General features: G+C 41.8%; 1 protein-coding gene across 3 annotated transcripts; it reads left to right on the forward strand.

Moving 5' to 3' along the window:
- The first annotated feature begins 1,009 nt into the window (after positions 1 to 1,009).
- golim4a (golgi integral membrane protein 4a) lies at positions 1,010 to 20,119 on the forward strand. Of its 3 annotated transcripts, none has more exons than XM_056441629.1 (16): positions 1,010 to 1,218; positions 8,977 to 9,051; positions 9,575 to 9,624; positions 9,896 to 9,949; positions 10,177 to 10,327; positions 11,333 to 11,415; positions 11,636 to 11,719; positions 13,313 to 13,513; positions 13,723 to 14,001; positions 14,511 to 14,746; positions 15,541 to 15,617; positions 15,766 to 15,848; positions 16,728 to 16,949; positions 17,230 to 17,298; positions 17,428 to 17,523; positions 18,909 to 20,119. In XM_056441629.1, exons 1-16 carry the CDS (start codon positions 1,032 to 1,034, stop codon positions 19,062 to 19,064), a joined length of 2,103 nt encoding a protein of 700 aa, XP_056297604.1. In that variant the 5' UTR covers positions 1,010 to 1,031; the 3' UTR covers positions 19,065 to 20,119. The 3 variants fall into 3 exon arrangements, with proteins under 3 accessions (XP_056297604.1, XP_056297605.1, XP_056297603.1); XM_056441628.1 differs by having other exon boundaries at positions 1,012 to 1,218; positions 14,493 to 14,746; XM_056441630.1 differs by lacking the exon at positions 13,313 to 13,513 and having other exon boundaries at positions 14,493 to 14,746.
- The last annotated feature ends 1,308 nt before the right edge of the window (positions 20,120 to 21,427 follow it).

The following is a 21,427-nucleotide window of genomic DNA, read 5'->3' on the forward strand; positions in this document are numbered from 1 at the left end:
AGGTTTGTTTATCTCATGGATATTATGGTTGATTGTTTTGCACATTCATGCATCCAAGGTTAAAGTTCAATTTTGTTCTTGTGTTGTCATTTTTTGTTTTTAATACACGCAAGTTACACATACAATGAATTCGACTTGGTGGAAGGTTCATAACAATAAACAAAAACAAGAAAAACACATCAGACATAATTAAAAAATATAAAATGTACAGTATAACATGTACACTATAAATATGGCATAATTTCCACATCTATTGGAAGAATAATGTACAGTTTTAAACTTCTCATGTCTCTATTAACACTGGTGTTTTTGCAGCTATTATTACAAACCATGTCTGCGGTACCTAATATGTTATAACATCAAGTATCCGTATTTGGTAAAACCTAAACGGTCTAAACTTCTAAACCCTTCTAGGGCTTGATCGAGCTTCCTGGGGATCAATTGATCAAAACATTTCTCCGAGGGCGGGAATAGGGACATTTTTGATTTTTTTTTGGAGGAGGAGGAGGGACTTCTTTCAGAGTTGTACTTGGATGGCAGGCAGCTGACACGTAACTAAAAGTTAAAGGTGCTACGGAGGCCTCGTCCGGGACTTGAGTTTCCGTTTCCCCCCCAAAAAGCCTCTTTAAACTGCGTCGGAAAAGTTCACGTCTGCAAGGGGGAACGTGGACGCGCGCGGGAGCCGTCAGCCTCGGTTTGTCCGGCAAGAAGCGGCGAGTTTCACGTAAAGTGAAGCGAAAATCTGAGCGGCTACTTTGAAGTCGCAGAGAGAGAGAGAGAGAGAGAGACCGAGAGAGAGAGAGCTCGGGTGGATGTGGCGGCCGTGCGAAAACAATGTATCCATCCGCAGACGTTCGCGTTTGACTCGTGTTTTTCTGCTTGGAAATGTTCGGGGAGTGAGGGGAGGGGGGTTTCTTCACGTCTTCACCAGGAGGTAAAAAAAGAAAGAAGCAGAAGTTGTGTCGGAAGTTTCCAGCGGCGAAAGAGAACTGGGAGGGGAGGGGGGGCCGGAGGGGGGCTGCGGGTCCAACATGGGAACCGGGGTGTGCTCTCGGAGGCAGCGGAGGATCTTCCAGTGTCTCCTGCTGGTCACCGTGGTCTGCGGGATGATGTACGGCGGGATGATATCGTACGAGATGCACACGCAGCTCAGGAGGACCGAGGTCATGGCCCTCAAGTACCAGCAGCACCAGGAGTCGCTCTCGGCTCAGCTCCAAGGTAAACACCGAGTGGCGCGGCGACGTGATTGAAGTTTGTTCAGGTGACGGAGCTGAAGGAGTGAGCGCGAGGAGTCGTTCTCCGCGTCACGGCCAGACTCCGCTCACAACACGTCGATGTGATTGTGCTCACGCTTGCTGTTAGACGCACGCGCCTCCTGATACCCAACATGAGGATTTAATTCGATTTACCACTAACCGCCGCTCAGTTCCGCATTCCATTAGCACCTCTAAACATCACAGTTGAGTCACTAACCAACACATGTGGGTGGTTGCACATAGAGTTTATACTGTATACAAAGAAGCGCTCGTTTGTGTTAAATGCAAGAATGACTCCACTTATACTTTCTCTCTGACCTAACAGAACTGTAACTTTACTGTACAGCGAAGCAGTCGTTGACCTCTGACCTTGGGTAACCTATTTTTGTTTTAAACCTGGTTAAAGTCTCAGCAGATGGGGCTGCAGAGTTCATTTGGCTGGACGGGTCTCCCTTTTCCATAAGCTTACTGCAAGACTGAAATGTGACTCCACAATATACAAGGGAGGTTTACTGTGGACTGAAGGCCACAAAAAACACACACACGCACACACACACACACAAACAGACACCTGGCTGTAGTCACTGTGTCCCCAGGCTCACCTCTACAGTATACAGATGAGTATACCTTAAAGTCATGAGGTCATCCAGAAGAGCTGCTTCTGTTGAGGGAACAGAGGAAAGGTTTTAAAGAAACGTATGGCCATTTTAGGGTTTAGTCAGCTTGGTGCTGCACCATCCCTAATATTGTGTGGTTTGTTTACATAAGATGGTAACACTTTGAATTTTAATATAGAATTTGTATTGACTTTTCTTAGCCCTCTAAAACAGGAATAACTTAGAATAATTTCAACTCAAGTCAAGTTCCAGTCCTGTGTTTTGAATTTGAACGAGGGGGAGGCCAATATCCAGTCAGGAGTTATTTAGCTACACTCATAAAACATTATGACATTGACTAACATTTAAAAACTACAACATTCACATTTGAAAAATGTATAATAATGGACCAATACATTTGCTTTAGTGCCATGTTTGTAAAACAGTGACACACATTCACATTAGTTGACCTGATGTTTAGCTTCTCGTGTACTCCCACTCTACAGAAGCAAATTAAACAGGACGGTCCTATACAGTAAGCTCTCTGATGTACTCCCTCCATATATAAACACACTTAAACACAGTTGCTTTGCTGACAGGATGTGAGGTTTTGTGGCATGCCATTAAGCCTTGAGTTTAAAATGACTAACTTGGGTGGGGAAGCTTGACCCTACATGGCTTCATGTATTCAGAATGCGGTTTGTGCCCACATCAGTGAGTCAAATAGTGTGCCTTTGATCCCCCTAACCAGCAGTCATGAAGTTGCAACCTATCACTTTTGTCAAATGATATGTACACATGCACACAGGCATCCTGTTTGTTTTGTTGTCATGTGAAACATTCTGTAACAAATCATATTGTTCCACTAAATCTGCCTCCATAGGTTGTTTATGGGGTTAAGGCCTCCAACTGTGCAGCCTTATATGAGAAATGTGTACTTTTAACCATGCTTTATAATGCTTATTATTATGTTCATTTGTAAGACAAAGATATTTGGCCGGGGGTGTCGGAAGTCCCACATTTTCCGAGATAAAAGCGCAACCTAACTGGAGTAGGACATTGTACAAATCAATTGAATATCTGTTTTTTTTGGTCACTTACATTTTTTTATTTGTTTAGTGATATAAACGTAAAACAAGTACAAAAATGTCAGACATAAACATATATATACACACATATACATACCCCTACACCCACACACACACACACATACATACATATATTTACATATACACACATACATACACACACATATATACACATACACACACACATCCCCCCCCCCTCCAAAAAATAAATAAAAAGAACAATAAAAAACAACAAAGACAACAACAACAACAAAAAACAACCCCGGCACCCCCTTAATTATCTTTTACTTGTAAGTGTGTATACACCACTCTGCATCTGTATTTGCAATCCCCTCAAAATCCAAATCTTACCCCTGAGTATTTGACCCCTCCTCTAATTTGTAATAAAAGCCATCAGACTTTTCCATGCTAGGTCAGTTTGGCTTGAACTGTTGAATATCTGTTTATCCTCGAGCAAAGCAGCCTCTTTTAGTCAAATGGCTCCTTTTTCATAAAAAAGCTGCAACAAAGCTGATGATTTTTTCGAAACGGAGAGTATTACCATATAGCGTAACACTTTGAATGAAGTTGAGTTTGCTTAACTCTTGTGCACCACACCCATACTTTCATCACAAAGCGATGGACCATTCAGACAATCCCAAGGCCCGGGCCACTTGATATCCTTGGCTGATGGTTGATTGCTGTTTTTTGTGTCCTATATTTAGAGGTGGGCCATAGCTTGAGGGGCTGTGAGCCAGCTGTATTGATTCACTCTTGCCCACAGTTTTCATTTAAAATGATTAACTGGCACTTTGTGGTTTTTGCTTGCACTCAAATGTGTCCCTGTTCTTTAACACCCATTCAACCCAGACCTAGACGCGTTATTGTTTATATGTCATCCGCAAATAATTAATCCAATAGAATAATTGCGGCTGTTGCTGAAAAAGTGTTGTAATCATTTTGTACAACACCAAACAACGCTGTCGTCTCCGGTTTATTAACACGAGTGCTCTTCTCGGATTCTGTTGTTTTTTATCCATGAGATAAAACCAATACTATTGTTCTTTGAGTTACAGATGTACTTTATCTCTGGAATTAACAGACCTGGTTTTATTTTTGGGGGGAAAAGAAGGAAAAGTTTTGTAAAAAAGTGTTGCTGTCTACGCTTAGAATATAAACCAACAGTTCATTTGAATAATACAACTAAATCATTTCTTCCTTTTTAGAATTTGTTAGATGTTGTTTCTGGTGTTTAAAATGTCCAAGTCCAAATGTAGGTCCATTATCTGGTTGTCCCAAATCCCCAATGTCTATCTAGTTTTACTGAAATATTGGTGTACTGGGTATAAAAGTGGGTTATAGAGTAGAAGGTAGACAAAAAAGCCACAGGAATTACTGTGAGAGAGGAAACTTGAAAGCCACATTATGTTTAGCTTGGCAGCTTTTTGCAACTTTGCTCTGTCTGCTTCTATGAGAGAGCTAAAAATATGCCCCATTATATATAATTATATATATATATATAGTGCAGTAATTTATACAGTACTAACTGTATATTGTATTGCATATTCAAGCTGTAGTGCAATGAAAGGAAAACTGACAGAACATTGCTCTGTCTGCTTCTATGAGAGAGCGACAAATATTACCCATTCTAAATAATTATATATATATTGCAGTAATTCATACAGTACTTACTGTATATTGTATTGCATATTCGAGCTGTAGTGCAATGGAAGGGAAACTGACAGAAACACTTGAAAATATTATATTTCACTCAGAAAAAGTTCTGCAGTTGTTTAAATACACCTTTCACTTCTGTGACCTGAAATGTGATCCTGGATCAGTTTGTGTGAGTCAGATCACCGGATGAAGACAGCGGTCATTACCGTGGACACAGCTCAGGTGTAGGGATGGGTATCGTTTTTTTTTCTCTTTCCGATACCGGTACTAAACCGGTACTTTTAAAACGATACCGGTGCCTGAACGGTGCCTGAACCGATGCTCAAAAGAAAAAAAGAAGCACAATGAGGACAGTAAAAACCTCTTCGGCCATATTCCCTGTAAAAGCTGTTATCGTGGAGCACTGACAAAAAGCGGATATCAGACTGTCACTCTCGTAGCTCGTAGATAGCGCTAGCTACGAGCTAGCTTTAACATGGTTATAATGGCTAATTTATTATTTGTTGGCCTACTTTTTTAAATGCAAGACTTGCAATCAACGTTACGGTACTAATCTGAGTTAACCATCTGACAGGGCGGAGTCACCAGAGAAGTTTAAAATAATATATATTTTTTGAATTTCAATCGGCTCAGGAAGCACCGAAATGTGCGTTGCGTTTCGAGCCGGTTGGCACCGGTTGTATAGGAATGTGGCGCCGGTTTTCAGTACCCAACCCTACTCGGGTGTTCTGTGAGCTCTTTGATCACCCGAACCATTCCACACATCACGGTGTGCATTATTGGAATGAGTTAGGATCGAGTGCACTGCACAAGGACAACACTGCCGAAAAACAATCTTCCCCAGTGGGATTGATAGTATTTCCCAGTGCACACCAACTTTTGCTAGATCTAACCAAACCGGGCTTCTCCACTTCTAAACCAGTAGGCCAGTGAAGGTCACCACCATAGAGAGATCCCTTGTACTCGCTCTGCCGATGCACTTTAACCGCACCTTTTGGGAAATGGTTCATCGGTCCGAGGGGAAACCCTCCAACAAGAAATGTTCATTCCCATGCTCATGAGGTTTGAACAAGATACGGGTTGCTGTAAAGTCAATTCGTTGCTGGTTTTAGAGAATAGTCGTCTGTACTTCATTACAAATTTGACTGTGGGAACTTTCCTTAAGCACCAGCAGATGGTGATACAGATCTTCGCACGAGGAATAGAATATTTGTAAATACTGAGTTGAGCTATGGCAAAGAGTTTGATTGGATAAGGGCATGTTGAGGTCATAGTTTGTGATGTTGTTATATTGCTTTAAAATGCAAACAAATCTAGAAATGTAGAAAAACTAAATACATAGAATTTTTGTTGACCAATGTTTAAATGAATCTCCTTGCTTTACCTTCTCTTGATATGTCTTGAGATAAAGCTTCTTAGGTGCGGCACATTGTGTTTCTGCATAAACGGTCCTATGTAAATTATTATGACTTTGTGGGTTTTAAATATTTCAAATGGACATTCAAATTACCTTTTCTAGACTGGCCTCTTTGTAGCTATTGCCCTGCTTGTCCGTGTTGTCCCCCAGAGAGAGGGTGTGTGTGGAGTGGCCTGAACGGAGCTGAGCTAAGAACAACATGGCCTCATCTTTGGCTCTTCTCACGGCAGAGAGGGTGCATAGCCTCTTATAAGTAGAATACAACCTCCCTGCTCTCCTGTGTCTGGACGTCCTTCGGATCAAGCTCAGATAGGTTTAAAGAAAGTTCATATCAAAAGAAATCCTTTGGAATGCTTTGGAATTTTGCTTGATTGAAGTTTGTTGGATGTAGCCATTTGAACAATTATTAAACCACATGTAACGTGTTACTTCTGAAACAATCTTATCCTATGAAGTTGTAGTATTATACATCTTGGAAAACGTATAGTTTACACTGAAAACTGGTCAAGGCAGAGTCCATTGATGGCTCACTGATTATGGTATAAAGATCATAGTGACACACATTATAAAACATATTTTATTATGACAGCACTTCATGTGAAAACACATAATGTAAACATATATATATATATATATAATAATACAATCAACAAGGACAGAAATGTGTGACGATAACAAGGGGACTTGCCAAGCTTGCTGAAGATGTAGTCCAGAAAAAATACCCATATTTTTTTTTTGCATGGACTGTGATGTTGTGATTAATGAGACTAATATATTTCTGGATCTGCGCATGCGGGATTTCTGTCAAAATAATTCTGAATTTAATAGATATTTTTACATCTGCTGGACACCGGAGAGGTTTGGGCTTTATTTGGAGTTAAATCTCGGTATCATCTGCACAACGATGACATGTGACACGATGTCTGCGTATGATGTGGCACAAGGAGAGAAAATAAGAGTTGTCCTCAAATTGAACCCTGGGGCACTCCTCATGCTGTCGGGGGCTGACGAGTAGATACTGTCGCCACACAATAGAACAAATATGCTAAAGACCACTGCGAGGCTGTATTCAATTTACCCTCCCACTGCTGAAATCTGTTTATCTAAATACCATGATCCACTTCGTGTATCAAGGTCTCAAGGCTGCACTTAAGGCAGGTCAAATGAGAATGGAGCGATCTCCGGCATCTGCATTCATTAAACGGTTCCTTTGCTATGCCTTTTCAAAAAGCTGTAAACAGATGCTTGGAGACCGGTCTGGAGAGATCTTCTATGGAGGGATTAAGGCCAGGTTTTTTCTTGAGAGGAGGCTGGACTTGGGTCGTCTTGAAATAGTTAAGGACGCAGTCTTTAGAAAGGGACGTGTTCCCCACATCGAGCAGATGAGGAAACCACATTCCAAACGTCTAATAACAACTGTGAGGACATGACATCAGCTGGCCTAAAAGAAGGTGTCAAACAAAGCACAGTGTCCTCTCGTGTGTCAACAGACAGGGGGGGGGGGGGGGGTGAAACGGCTGAACAAGTCTGAGAACATGAAGGAAACACAAGTGGACATTTTGGACTTGATACCTTTCTTTAAATATAGTCATTTGATGACTTAAGCTACATAAGAAATCTGTTAGTTTGAGGTCATCATAGTGTGTGTGTGTGTGTGTGTGCGTCATTCTCTCTCTTACAAAGTGTCTGTGTGTGTGTGTGTGTGTGTGTGTGTGTGCGTTTCCTTGACTGTCTCTTTCCCTTCAGTCTCTTCCGGTCTGTCTATTTATCGTAACCCTATGCGTGCCGGTCCCATCTGTGCCAGCTTTTCTCTGCTTCACTCTCTCGCATTTCTTTCATTTGTTCTAATCTTCCCGTGTTCACCCTCCTCCTCCACAGTTTTGTTATCCTCATGGAATTATTACAAACGCGATTGTGTGTGTCTACCGGTCCTATCCTGAAATCTGTTGAGGTGGCACTCAGAAGGAAGAACAGCCACATCATCAGTTAGACTGCCCAACCCCCCTCCCCCCCCCGCCCCCTCCCCCCTCCCAACCCAAGGCTGGCGAGTCAAAGAGAACATGTACAAAAGGAGAGATTTTCCTTTCACATGGTTGTCAGATGATGCATTGCCAAATATATATTTCCAAAGCGTTGATGGGTGTTACTATTATTGTCACATGTCGAGGTCACAGGATGCGTTACCTAAAACAATTTTAACACGGTCAGAATACTAGCTATCAAATGTCTGTTCAAAACGTGCAAAAAGCATAACTAGCTTTTGAAGATGTTTGAAAGCGTTTCAGATCTAAAACGACATTAAACGTGCAAGTGAGTAATACAATTAGGTATTATTATCTCCTAAATACACATATTATTTTGTAGTGAATGAGGCAAATTATAGATGTATAAATGAACTAAAAGTCTCCGTATTATTTCTGGCACATGCATGTGTACAGGAAAGGCTGGCTTGCATCGCCAGTTGGTCTCGGGTGCGTATGTAAGACAGAGCCGGGACTTAAGCCTCGCAGACCAGGGACGGAATAGAAAACATCGCTGATTAGCGCTAAGATGACGTGTTTGGAAGAACGACAGTTGAAATGCGAAAAAGCTCAACACGACTTACTAAAACTGAGTTCAGATGAGCCAATCCGCCAGACCCTGAAGCGGCCTAGAGCCGAACCGGCAGTATTTGCGAATAGATTTTGACCGACAGCCTCGTGAGGAATACCACAGCTTTGTGCCGACGGAGCAGCTGTCATCGGTGCGGTCGAATAAATATCACACCTGGCTCTTTATTTTAAAGCGTATCATGCTCGTCCTCTCTCTGTCCACCTCTCTAGAGGGAACGTTTCAGGGTTCGTGAGTTCTTAGAAAACATGTTTAAGTTGTTCAAACTCACTAATACAAATGTTGTGTTTTCTCTCTCCATCTCCTTCCCTCCATTTCTCCCCCTCTCGCTCCCTCTGTTTTTATATGTCCAGTGGTGTACGAGCATCGCTCCAGGTTGGAGAAGTCTCTTCAGAAGGAGAGGTTGGAGCACAAAAAGGCCAAAGAAGGTGAGAAAAATAACGTCTCCGCTCATTCCCCGCTCTTGAGGTTTATCTCCATTCACGGGCGCTTCTCATTGTGCGGCTGCAACGGAGATTAGATTACCGTTTAGTTTAATATGATACATCAACTCTTTATTTCGATTATTATTATAAGTCACCTTTTCAAAAAGTAGTCTGCTAAGTAAATGTAGTATGCAATTTAAATGGAAGGTAATATAATGTTATTTCACACATTTAGGGGTCATTCTAACCGATTTAGCCTCCGTAAACATTTTATGAAAACACCATCTGCAGCAGCTGAGATGTGTTTAACAGAATGTTTTTTTATTAATATAATGCTGAGTACTGAAGTGAAGTGGGTTAGAGTTTTTTGGGAGTGTCTGAGGCATCAGAATGAAGCTCATAAGTCAGCGTCATAGTGTCATACCTTTTTCTCTCCATCAAAAGCATTTAGCAAAGTTAACGGAGAATTTTCAGTCTTGTTAAAAAAACAGAGTGAAGATTGACATGTGCCGTTTCTGTCTTGTAGATTCTCTGGTTTCTAAACTCGATGCACAGCAGTCACTGAACAAGGAGAAGGTATGTTTCCACACATTAGGACTTCAGCTATGACGGAGCATCATCAAATATCTTTAAACTCTATCTTGTAGACGTTCATATTGTGTTTCTTGTCCTCCATGGTTTTACATCTTCTCGCATTGCTTTTTAAATACCGCCACTTTCGACTATAATTCACTTCTTCGCCACTTTCGGTAGCAAGCTTGACCTTCAAAGTCACTAGTTTAATTTTTCTCAAAAAACGCTAAATCAAGAATGTTTTCCATAACTTTTGATTGTTATGCTCAAACAGCAAGACTCCGGCAGCAGATTTGGTTCTCTACAAGTGCAACATCAGATGTTGAAGGTACACATCATCACTATACCCTTAGTCACAATCACATTCTCGCTTTCTTAATGATTTACATCCTCATATTTAACCATCTTTCTTTCTGCCATATTTGGTACACACTCTCTCTCTCTGGCCTTACCACACTCTATCCTTCCTCTTGTTCCTCTAGTTTCACTTCTGCTTTGATGAATGTTTACTTTATATATTATCCTATGATGACAGTTGTTGTCTTCCTCGGTCAGAACCAGCACGAGGACATGAAGAAGCAGTTTTACGATCTGCAGGAGGAGCACCAGGTCCAAGGCGAGGACCACAGCCGGCTGCTCGATGAGCACAAAGACCACTACGAGAAAGTGCAGCAGGTCAAAGAGTCGGAAATCTCCCACCTCAAAGGTACAGATGGTCACAGAAACGCTGCCGTATGCTAACGGCGCTCGGTTAAACACACGAGTAGCAATGCAGTGTCACTTTTTGTGGCGCTGTTATCATTAAACAGTTTGACTTTTTTTAAATAATGCATGTTTGAAGTAGTATAAGTGCTATATTTGCAGACTTCTAGATCTACTGGACTGGAAACAAAAGTGTTGTATTATTAATACAAGTAGTATTAAACCTAGTGCGAATAACAATTTTCGTTCTGTTTTTTCCTTCGGGATGCTTGTACATTTGAGTTTTGTTCACTATTTTAACTCTTTGTTTTTTGTGCCTGCTTTTTTCTGAAGCGTAAGGTTTCGATTCAACTGTTCTTTTATTCCTGGAACTTTGTAATCGTGTTACCGTACCTACTTCTACGTACGACTGATGAAACTTATTTTCAAGCTATATCTGTTACAATATATGGATGTAATGTGCCTGCTAAATAAATAAATATATCTAAATATATTGTTAAGCAGGAATATTAACTGACAAATAACCAGGGTTGTTAAGATAAGTCGTAAGAATAAAAAAGAAACAAGTGGTCCTTATTACCTTCGCATTGAAAATGCGGAAGGTTATGTTTTGATCAGCGTGTATTTATTTATTTATTTGTATGCGTGTTCCTCGCATTACTCAAAAACTATTAAACCGAATCGCATGAAATTTGGTGGGATGATTGGTAATTATCCAGGGACCATTTGATTAGATTTTGGGATCGATCGGGTTAAAGGTCAAGGTCAAGGTCATGAAAAGGTCAAAATCTTCTTTTTACCATAGCACGGTCAATTTTTATCCAATTGGCATGCAAATAATGCCAAAATGTTCATAGTTCAATGCCCAATCTTGTAATATGCGAGGGTATGCGCTCTACCGAGTGCCCGTTCTAGTTATTTATGCAGATGTTTTGGAGGAAAATATCATTCTTGTTTCACGTGTTTCCTGCATGCTTTCCCTGAATGTGTTTTCTGTTTGTGACGGTAGATAATGTATATAACCTGAGAGAGGAGAATAAACATCTGCGGAAAGCCCACCATGACATTCACACACAGCTACAGGATGCACAGGTAGGACCAAACCTGTTTCATTATATTGATTCTATTTGTCGTATGTGTCGCACAACGTGTGCTTTTGAAATTGAAGAAATAAAGTTATCAGTGTCACGTTAATAAATATGTGCCAGATCTTACATTTTAGTTCAAATCAGATATGTCAGTGAATATAATGAAAGCCGTACGTAAAGATACATGGTTGGTTCAAGCTGTTTGGTTGCACTTATTTGCCCAGGTTCAGCATCAGAACCTGAAGACGTCCCACGACAATCTCGCACTGACACTGGAAGACCACAAGAGTGCGCTGTCTGCAGCTCAGGTAGGCCTTCAGCCTGGTCTTATTGCTTATTCCAGTCACTGAATCCAACAGCTGATTGATGCGGAATCGCTGCATCGCAAGTAATTTGGTCACGTATTTTTCTTCCCCATCAAGTGTTGCAAATATTATTGCCCGGTGTAATCAAAGGCTCTCGGTGAGATTTTGACGTACAAGGCAGGGAGAGTGGTATTTTAATTGTGTCACGCGGAGATGGGTTTGTGTGTTTTGCCTGTGAGCAGTGACGCTCCAGAGACACGCGCGGTGTTAATGAAGTGACACAGCCAGGTGAGGGGGAGCCTCTGTTACTGCTGTACGCTTTGTCAATAATCCGAATGAGCTGATGAAAGACAAGGTCGTGCTTGAGGACTGAAGAGCAAGTCCTGCTCTGCATTCCTCTCCTACTTTAACCTTTTACTTTGACCTTCTTACTACTGTGTAATAAGCGGAGGAGGAAAAAAAGATTCCCCGAGATGCTTGGTTTTTGGGTAATTAGATCAGATGTTTGCTGTTTCTCCCCAAGACTGACCTTTGAAATGCCTGAATGGTTTATTGGATGTACGGGGCTCTGCTCATTTGTGTGAAATGTTTTCCTCCTCTCTGCCTGCATTAATGGGTACTCACTCAGTGCCTTCTCTTCTCCTCTCTCTCTCTTTCTGTCTGTCTGCATTCGCTAATTTATTTTAAAGCCTGTGCTGTTTTGCATCTGCTTGGACAGGCAAGCACACGCACGCACACACACACACACACACACACCACACTTTCTATCACTCCAGGGGGTTTGGTTTAGTCAGGCCTGTCAGAGCAGTACATCTAAAGCACGTTCAAGCCAATCAGGCAGAAAGATATAATGGAGGGAGTGGAGCAGGATAAAGAGAGGGGAGGAATTCAGATTATTTTTCAAATGTTACCCTCTGGCCTGGTTAGAAAGTATGTGTGTGTATGTAAAGGATGACGCCCTTTTTAATGGCATGATGGTCTGAACTGAAAGAAATGTCTGCATCACCACAGAAACATCAAGTTAAAATGTACTTTTTAAAGTATTTAGGTGGCTAAATAATGTTAGTGTCTGAATATATACGCTACATGTGTAATAGTTGTCTATGCTTTCAACCCATTCACATTTATGCTGGGTATCAGCTTTTGGGATCTTTATCCTTTGGCTGACTGACATCCGGCTGTAACACAGAGGATTTAAAACAGCCTCGTTTTAAATCCATTGAAAAGCTGGCATTTAATACATCGTCAGATTAATACTCCTGTTTCTTATTTAGCTTCAATAAGTTTTTCCTGGTTTGTATCTTTTTATAATTTTGCTAATTTGAGATTGTTTTTTAATTTAGACTAAACCGTCAGACGGCTTGGGCTAAAATAACATTTACAATTTCACAACTCTCTTTAACATGGGAAGCTAGAGTGTTGTAGAAAAGCACGTTCAATGTAGTTACCATAACTTAAGCGTATAGTATAAAGTGTATATATAACTTCCCAGAGGTGCACGCCAGGTAATGTTTTGAATCCTGAAAATCAAGCGGCATCACACAATTTCCCCAGGATCGCCCCTCTAAGCCCACCTGTGCACGTTGATCCCGTTAGGCGCAGGTGCATGGATACAAGCAGCTGAGGGAGTCCCTGAACAGGGCGCCAAATCCCAGACAGCCAAAACAAAAGCCTGCATCCCAGCAGGCGCAAGCAGCTGCCATCGCACCCGAGTTTCATATTCAGGAAGACCAACAGGCCACAATACTGGACCAGCCACAGAAAGAGGAGCATGCCCACGAGGACACTGAGTCCAGGGTAATGTGGGATTTTTTGGGATCATGTTATTATTTGTAATACTATTCTGATTCTGGAGAAGAAAAAAAAAAAAATAATACTATTCTCATCAACAAGGTGCACTGTAAGAGCAAGCGCACTGTACTTATTGGATAAGCGTCTGCTAAATGACGTATAATTATAAAGACACATACATCTGATCCACATCTCTTGTGTTGCTTTGTCTTCAGTTGGACCATCAAGAAGAGGAGCTGCACGCTCGGTCCGAGGTCAAGTCCCACCCTACCGTATCCCAGCACACGTTGTCGGACAAAGAGGAGGATGGAGAGGGAGAAGCTGAGAGGAGGAGGGAGCTGGCAGAGGAGGAGATGGCTCAAGCCGGACAGCCCCAGAAGCTGGATGAGGATCCGGAGCAACCACAGGATGAGCAGCTGGACGAAGAGGAGGAGCCAGAACAGGAACAGCCGGACGAGAACGCCCTGGACCGACAGAGACGCCATCCACAACCGGTTAGAACTGGCGCAGGCTACTCAGTTTGATCTACACAGGGTTAAAAAAAAAAAAAAGGCCTTAAATTGGCTTTAATTTACTATATCTTAGTTACTAATTTAAAGTGACTTGTATACGTGTTGTGTGGCTAAAACCTTTCAAAGAAGCTTATTGGAGCTACATAACAAACCTTGTAATCATAAATTAGTCACATGTGTCCTTGTCAAAGGGAAGTGCTTATCATTTATCTTAAATCCCAGAGGAACTGGATTGAATTACAAGCGTTCCTCAGTGTTTACGTCTGTGATCGACAACAGCTTGCTCATTATGTGTTGTGTTCATCGTTTTCCTCTGTCATTTTAATCTATTAAACTTTCCCAAAGGGTGAATTATACTGCGCTTCCACATTTACGTCTCAAATTAGCAACAGCTCTGTGCGTTTGATCTGCCCTCATCTCCTCTCCTTGCTCAACATGCTGGTCCTTTCTGCATCTATTCGTCTTCTCATAAGGGCCTCCATCCGGAGCAGCAGGAGGCGCACGCCCAGGTGGAGCGCGTGAAGTCGGCCTACGAGCAGCAGCGGCTGGAGGCTCAAAGGGCCGGGGAGCGCAAGCAGATGCAGATGCGACAGGAGGCCATGAAGGTCGCGAGAGACAAGGTGCTGAAGGAGAGGGAGCAGAGGCTGAAGCAAGAACAGGAGAGAGAGCACCTGCAGCACAAGGAGGCCGACAAGCGGGAGCTGCTGCTGCGAGAGGAGCACCAAAGGTTACATTTCAAATCGGTCGCGGGAATCAATTCAAATGGTGCAGAAGGAGTTTGGCCAAATTACAAAAAAAATGAACTTTTATACTGCATATTTCAGTTTTATGTGTCACGGTTTTTAGGATGTCTCCCTCTGACATTTCTTGTGCTCAGCCAATAGGAAGGAGGTACATGCAATTTTAATCTGTCCTCTTTAAATCATTTAAATATATAATTTAATTTAATTTAATTTGAAAAGAAGAAAGTGAAATGAACTGAACCAAAGCAGTGTGTGTTTTATCTTCAGTCTCACTGTTACATCACCTCAAAAGCCGCATGGAGATAGAAAATCAGCAGCTCAGTCAACCATTGGCTGTCGGACATTTTCGTAATTAATTTTTTTTTTTAAACAGACCTGAACAATAATACAAAAATCTCCCTCCGGTCACACTGGTTTGCCACTCGCCAAACTAATTATTCTCTGATGCTGGCAGTAACACAACACATGCGCCATCAAGGAGGAAACGTGTGATGCTGATTGCATTTTTACAAAGAAGAAAGGGAAAGCTCTCTGCCGTGGCTGTCAATGTGCGTGATGATTTGTCCACGTATGTGCAAACTGAACCAGTTCGACCACACATGATATGCAGTATCTTCTACAGCTAAATATGTATAAATAACTCAAAATAAGACTGCCCCAACAACAATAATCATCCGTGGCATGCAGTAAATGTTTAAACACACTGTCGTACAGATGTACATTTCTCAACGTGCCGGTGCTCTTCTGACCGCCACTGTACTGTCATTGCTGTCATTAGGAAACAAAGCGATTATGAGAAAATGGACAATGATATTGTTCAAGGAGAAGAGGAACGTCACGCTGACAATGAAGAAGGTGAGGCAGGACGACCACGAGAAGCAAAGAGACGGGCAGATACAGAACGTTACTGTTCATCATGTCGGCAAAAGAGCATCACGTGTGTTTCTCGCCGTCTGATGGTACGAGGAGAGTTCACAGTGGGTATGTTTGTGTTCGTTAACAGACGCTCACATGATACACGACGAGGAGGAGGAAGAGGAGGAGGAGAATCGAGAGGCGGATCACAGAGTGCCGCCACATAAGCAGGTGAGCGTCGACCCATCCATCCCACTCGCTGCCGTCTGTTAATCGCTCGCATGTGTCCTCATCATCCGACGATTCTTTCAGCGCTTCACATTCACACCACGATATCATGTGTCATGCGTCCATTCAGCCATCCAGCCCCCCATGTTCATCTCCCTTCTATCCGTCTTCCACTTGTCAGTCTACCCAGTGATCTGTTCAAGCTTCTGAATACCAACAAGGCCGTTAATGCATCATTAGAGTGCACGAACTGCCACAATCAGTTTGATCTGCCAACATGTTCACCTATAGATCCGCCACGCAACTGTTTCATTGCATGCATTATAGCATAACTCTTGCACCATCTGATGCGAAAATAACCCACTAATTCTGATGTTATTGTACCTCTTCTGTACTTTAATTACCTTCGCATTTAAAATGCGGAAGGTTATGTTTTGATCGCCGTGTATTTTTTAATTTTTTTTATTTGTATGCGTGTTACTCGCATAACTCAAAAAGTATTAAACCGAATCGCATGAAATTTGGTGGGATGATTGGTTAGTATCCGAGGACCATTTGATTAGATTTTGGGATCGATCGGGTCAAAGGTCAAGGTCATGAAAAGGTCAAAATGTTCTTGAATCGCATGAAATTTGGTGGGATGATTGGTTATTATCCGGGGACCATTTGATTAGATTTTGGGATCGATCGGGCCAAAGGTCAAGGTCATGAAAAGGTCAACATCTTCTTTTTACCATAGCGCGGTCAATTTTGATCCAATTGGCATGCAACTAATGCCAAAATGTTCATAATTCAATGCCCAATCTTGTGATATGCGAAGGTATGCGCTCTACCGAGTGCCCGTTCTTGTTCTGTGTTGTTTTACTGTCCTTTTTTATGCAGGGTGGTGAGCTGGACCCTGAGGACGACCCCAACAACCAGGGGGAGGACGAGTTCGAGGAGGCTGAGGACGAGCGGCCGGACCACAGGGTTGCACAAGAGGACGGGGAGGTGGTCGTGGAGGAGGAGGAGGAGGAGGAGGAGGAGGAAGAGCCGGTAGTGCCAGCCAAGCACAAAGACAAACGCTCAGGCCCCAAACAACCTGCTGTGGAGGAGGAGCTGGTGGTGAGTAGGGGGAGGAACGAGGTAACAGAGGTGCTGACAGGAAGAAGATTAAAGGTTGGGAGGGAGACATGTTGATAATGGGGGACAGGGACGCATTCATAGCCACTAGCGGAACATGTGCACACACACACAATCACAACTCATGGTGGCATGATGAAACTGACCGGGAGATGGTGAGATCCAGAGGCAGCGGGGGAACCACAGCATCTCTGAAACCAAATGATCTTTAAGTAGTGTTTAAACCTGTGTGCGTGTGATTTGTGTGTGTGTGTGTGTTCAGATGGCTGGAAACCCCGATCAACAGGAAGACACGCTGGATGACCAGTACCAGGAGGGAGTAGAGGACGATGTATGTGACATTCTCTGTGAATATTGAGTAAAGTAACGCAGGAGATACGAGGGAGCAAAAGGGAACGCAGGAAGAGACTCGCCCTCATGTGTTTCTGTGTGTGTGATTCTCGTCGTTGGCGTACTGAAGGCGCAGGAGGACATAGCTGGTGGACGGAAGCGAGAAGAGGAGGAGGTGGAGGAGGAGGATGGAGAGGATCCGTATAACGAGGAGAACATAGAACAGGTGGGTTATTCTTCCTGTCCCTGCATCAAAATGCATTTTCAAAGTTTCAGATCTCAGCCATGATGCTTGCAATAGTTGAGACGGTGTTGCCAATAATAATCAAAAAATAATTTCCCCACTAACCTGGTAATCTATAATTATTATCTGGGACTTTTGGTCAGTTCCTGAGTAACAATCAAAGCAGATGGAAGCTGTTGGACACGGTCAAATGTTTTGGTCCCACATCCGGGAAGTAATATTTACAAGGGTGACGTATAAACTGCGGTGGCTGCACGGGGACGAGGATGCGTGTGCACGCCCGTGTCACGTCCCTGTAACGGGAACCTTGCCCGTGCACGTCCTGGCAAGTGAGGGAGATCAGGTGTCCGGTCTCTCGGGGTGTCGTGTCACCACCCGGGCTTGGTTTATTAAATTTGAGCAAATCTGCTAAAATGGAGAAGCTCACACACATCTCATGACTCTGAAACAATACGTCCATGTCATGTACAGGGTTCGTACGGTCACGAAAAACCTGGAAAAGTCATGGAATTTTAAAATGGTCATTTCCAGGCCTGGAAAAGTCATGGAAAAAAACTTAAATCGTAAAAGTTTTGGAAAAGTCATGGAAATGTTGGTATATTCACATGTTCATTCACGCCGAGTTTGAAATAATTAATATAAACAGATGGATTTACACATAAAGAATAAACATTTATATAAGTGTTTAAAGGAATAAACATGAATAGAAATGTTTATTCTTTTAATCAAACTATTGTCTCATTCATTCGTTTCATTTGAGGTAAACTGTATGCTTTGGAATTCTCATTTTTTGAATACAAAATTCTCTAAATTGTTCATGTTTATACCGAGATTTCAGTTTGGTCGTGGACATTTGGTTTAAAGTCCTGGAAAAGTTATGGAAAAGTCATGGAAATCCATTGGTCAAAATGTGTAAGAACCCTGCATGTATTCACATGACAAATGAGTGTACGCTGGGTTATTTCTGAGAAATAATTTGAAGAAGTGATTGGATTTTCAATTTTGAGTCATGCACAAAATGAATGAAAATGAGCAGCCCACCTTGCTGATTGACTCCAAGCTCTGTAACTGGCCTCCTTGGAGAATGACAGCCTTTTATTTATTATCCCTCGTATTTAGCCATTTAGTTCGGCCCACTCGCTTCTTTAAGTGACTGGTGTTTCACACTCGTGAGTGAGCGTACTTGTGCCTACTTTGTGTTCCAATCTTACAGGCAGACTGTTATGAGTTCAAATATGATCATATGTGTCATGAATAGCTAAAAGGATCATCTTTTAATGGAAAACGATATCCGACATCGGATGCTCACAACACTGCATTTGACGACCGTTAAAATAGTCTTGTTGTGTGCTTGTGATTTGCTCCAGGATGCAGTAAAAACCCAGGAGGGACCAAGGCAGGAGGGGCATCACAGAAAAGAGGCGGAGAATAACGAGGAAGAGAATTACGAAGAGGAAGACGAGGAAGTGGAGAAGGACGCGGCTGGTCGAGACAAGGGAACCAATCGGAGGGCAGAGATGTGAGACGGACGCAGACTTTGACCAGTTGCGGTGCCTTCTCGGCTGCCCTTACAGCTCTTTCTTTCCCTTATTTCCCAAAGGAATAAAACCAGCCATCCATTCAGAATTCCAATTAGGCAAATTGGAATATTACGCCTGGAAGGCGGAATGCCATTGCAAACTCTGTGTGGGGATGGAACTGAGCATCTTTCACTGTGGAAATGGACAGAACTTGCCAGGCGGGAAATTGGCTGCATACTGTGTATTTAAAAAATAAATGTATTCACTTGCTTTTCTGTCTGCATGTTTGCCTGCCTGGTTCTGTTTTTTTTTAAGAGCAGACAGGGAGAGAATGTATTTACCATGTTCTGTCTTTTGAGTATGTGTAAAGAAAGCAAAGATAAATTATGTTATTCTGATCTCTTCAGGTTCAGGCCTTTATATGTATGTTTTATGCAAACGGCTGTATACTTTAGAGTTTAAATTGTTATCTTACATTCCAATCGATCAAGTCGTTTTCTGTTATTTATTGTTGATTGTAACAATTCTGACAATCGTTGAGAAAAAAGAAAAAAAAACTTTTGTATTTGTATTTCCACCGACTGAACTAGTTTGTTTCATGATAGCTTTAACAGACTACCTGAAGCAGATACACAGGAGGTTTTTCACTGGATGCTGCCGGTCAAAAAGACATTTCTGGTGCACTGAAAGTGTCACACTGACATGTGCCTTTCCATTCTTGGAAACCCACTGTTAAGTCTTGGTAATTTCACATCTGAAAAAAGTAAAAAATTTCAATAGGACAGGAGAAATCAAGGTGTGCAAGTTAGTGCCGAGCTTGCATAATTGCATCAGCATAGCCATGAACAGATGGCTATTTCATGTCGACTGCTGTTGTGAATTCAATTCACAAACCTACTGCAATTTCCTGCAACATCTTTATTCTACTGTACAATGTATTGTAACACAAATGTTGACGATTTGTACATTTTTCCACCAGCTATATTTGATACAAGTGGGATTTTGATTGTACAATTTATGCCACCTGACTGTTGTGCAGAATAAAGATGTCGAAGGATTGTTGTCCATGTTGTTTATGAAGTTAACTACCTGGAGATACTAACCCATACAATGAATACGAATGAAGCAAAACCCAAACCGTAAGTTCCTTTGAGGATGTTAGCTGCAATTTAGTCTCTTTGAATGTTTGTGTAGCAAGCAGAGCTTTCCTCAGTTTGGTCTATTTTTACCCAAAGATCTTATCGTTTTGACCTGTCCATGCTGTCTGATAAAAAGAAAAACTCAGGGATGAGCAACATGATGTGACACTTTTCTGAGAGCAAAGAGAAACACTGGAGGCAGGATGAGTAAGGCAGCATCTGAAAATATGGACCAATGGCGGTGGTGGCTTTTTGTTTAAATACAATAAAGCATGCAGAGTGCTTTTGGTCATAAATGCTCTAAAATGTAAGTTTATTATAATAATTTCATGTCGGCCATGATAAAAGAAGTCATAAGTCTCTACAAATTTGATCTACTTCGTAAATTCTGCAGTCTTGGCAATACTCGCTTCAGCCAAATTGAAATGCAGTAGTCAGATGTTTCTGCCAAGTGTTGAAAGGTTTATGAAGCACAGTAAAGGTCACCACGGTGGTACTTCTGATGATTTCTCCATCACACATTTTCTTACTTTAAAAAAAATAAAAAATAAATCAACGAGAAGTTATTGGAGAAGGAAAAGGACATCATTTAATTTACTATTTAAAAAAAATGTAAATACCATTTGCTCTACAATTACAACTAGAATGAGCACTCGGTAGAGCGCATACCTTCGCATATCACAAGATTGGGCATTGAATTATGAACATGTTGGCATTAGTTGCATGCCAATTGGATAAAAATTGACCGCACTATGGTAAAAAGAAGATTTTGACCTTTCCATGACCTTGACATTGACCCGATTGATCCCAAAATCTAATCAAATGGCCCCCAGATAATAAGCAATCATCCCACCAAATTTCATGTCATTCAAGAAGATTTTTACCTTTTCGTGACCTTGACCTTGACCTTTGACCCGATCGATCCCAAAATCTAATCAAATGGTCCCCGGATAATAACCAATCATCCCACCAAATTTCATGCGATTCGGTTTTTTTGTTATGCGAATAACATGCATACAAATAAATAAATAAATAAATAAATAAATACACAGCGATCAAAACATAACCTTCCGCATTTTCAATGCGAAGGTAATTATGACCTTCAAATGTACAAATAGGTGGCCCCATGTGTTTCCACACCCTGGTTCAGTTGGCTATATGTTTCCCCTGGAATAGAGTTGGTAGAATACGATAACGCCATAACAATATTCTTAAAAATCCATGTCG

This window comes from Pseudoliparis swirei, chromosome 20 (genome assembly GCF_029220125.1).
Source record: "Pseudoliparis swirei isolate HS2019 ecotype Mariana Trench chromosome 20, NWPU_hadal_v1, whole genome shotgun sequence".
NCBI lineage: Eukaryota > Metazoa > Chordata > Actinopteri > Perciformes > Liparidae > Pseudoliparis > Pseudoliparis swirei.

Bases quoted from the DNA above. Each gene is read 5' to 3' on its own strand.
- golim4a (XM_056441628.1), top strand. From the start codon at position 1,032: ATGGGAACCGGGGTGTGCTCTCGGAGGCAGCGGAGGATCTTCCAGTGT. The intron at 9,625-9,895 runs GTATGTTTCCAC...ATGCTCAAACAG, and splicing joins AGTCACTGAACAAGGAGAAG to CAAGACTCCGGCAGCAGATT. The intron at 13,514-13,722 runs GTAATGTGGGAT...CTTTGTCTTCAG, and splicing joins ACGAGGACACTGAGTCCAGG to TTGGACCATCAAGAAGAGGA.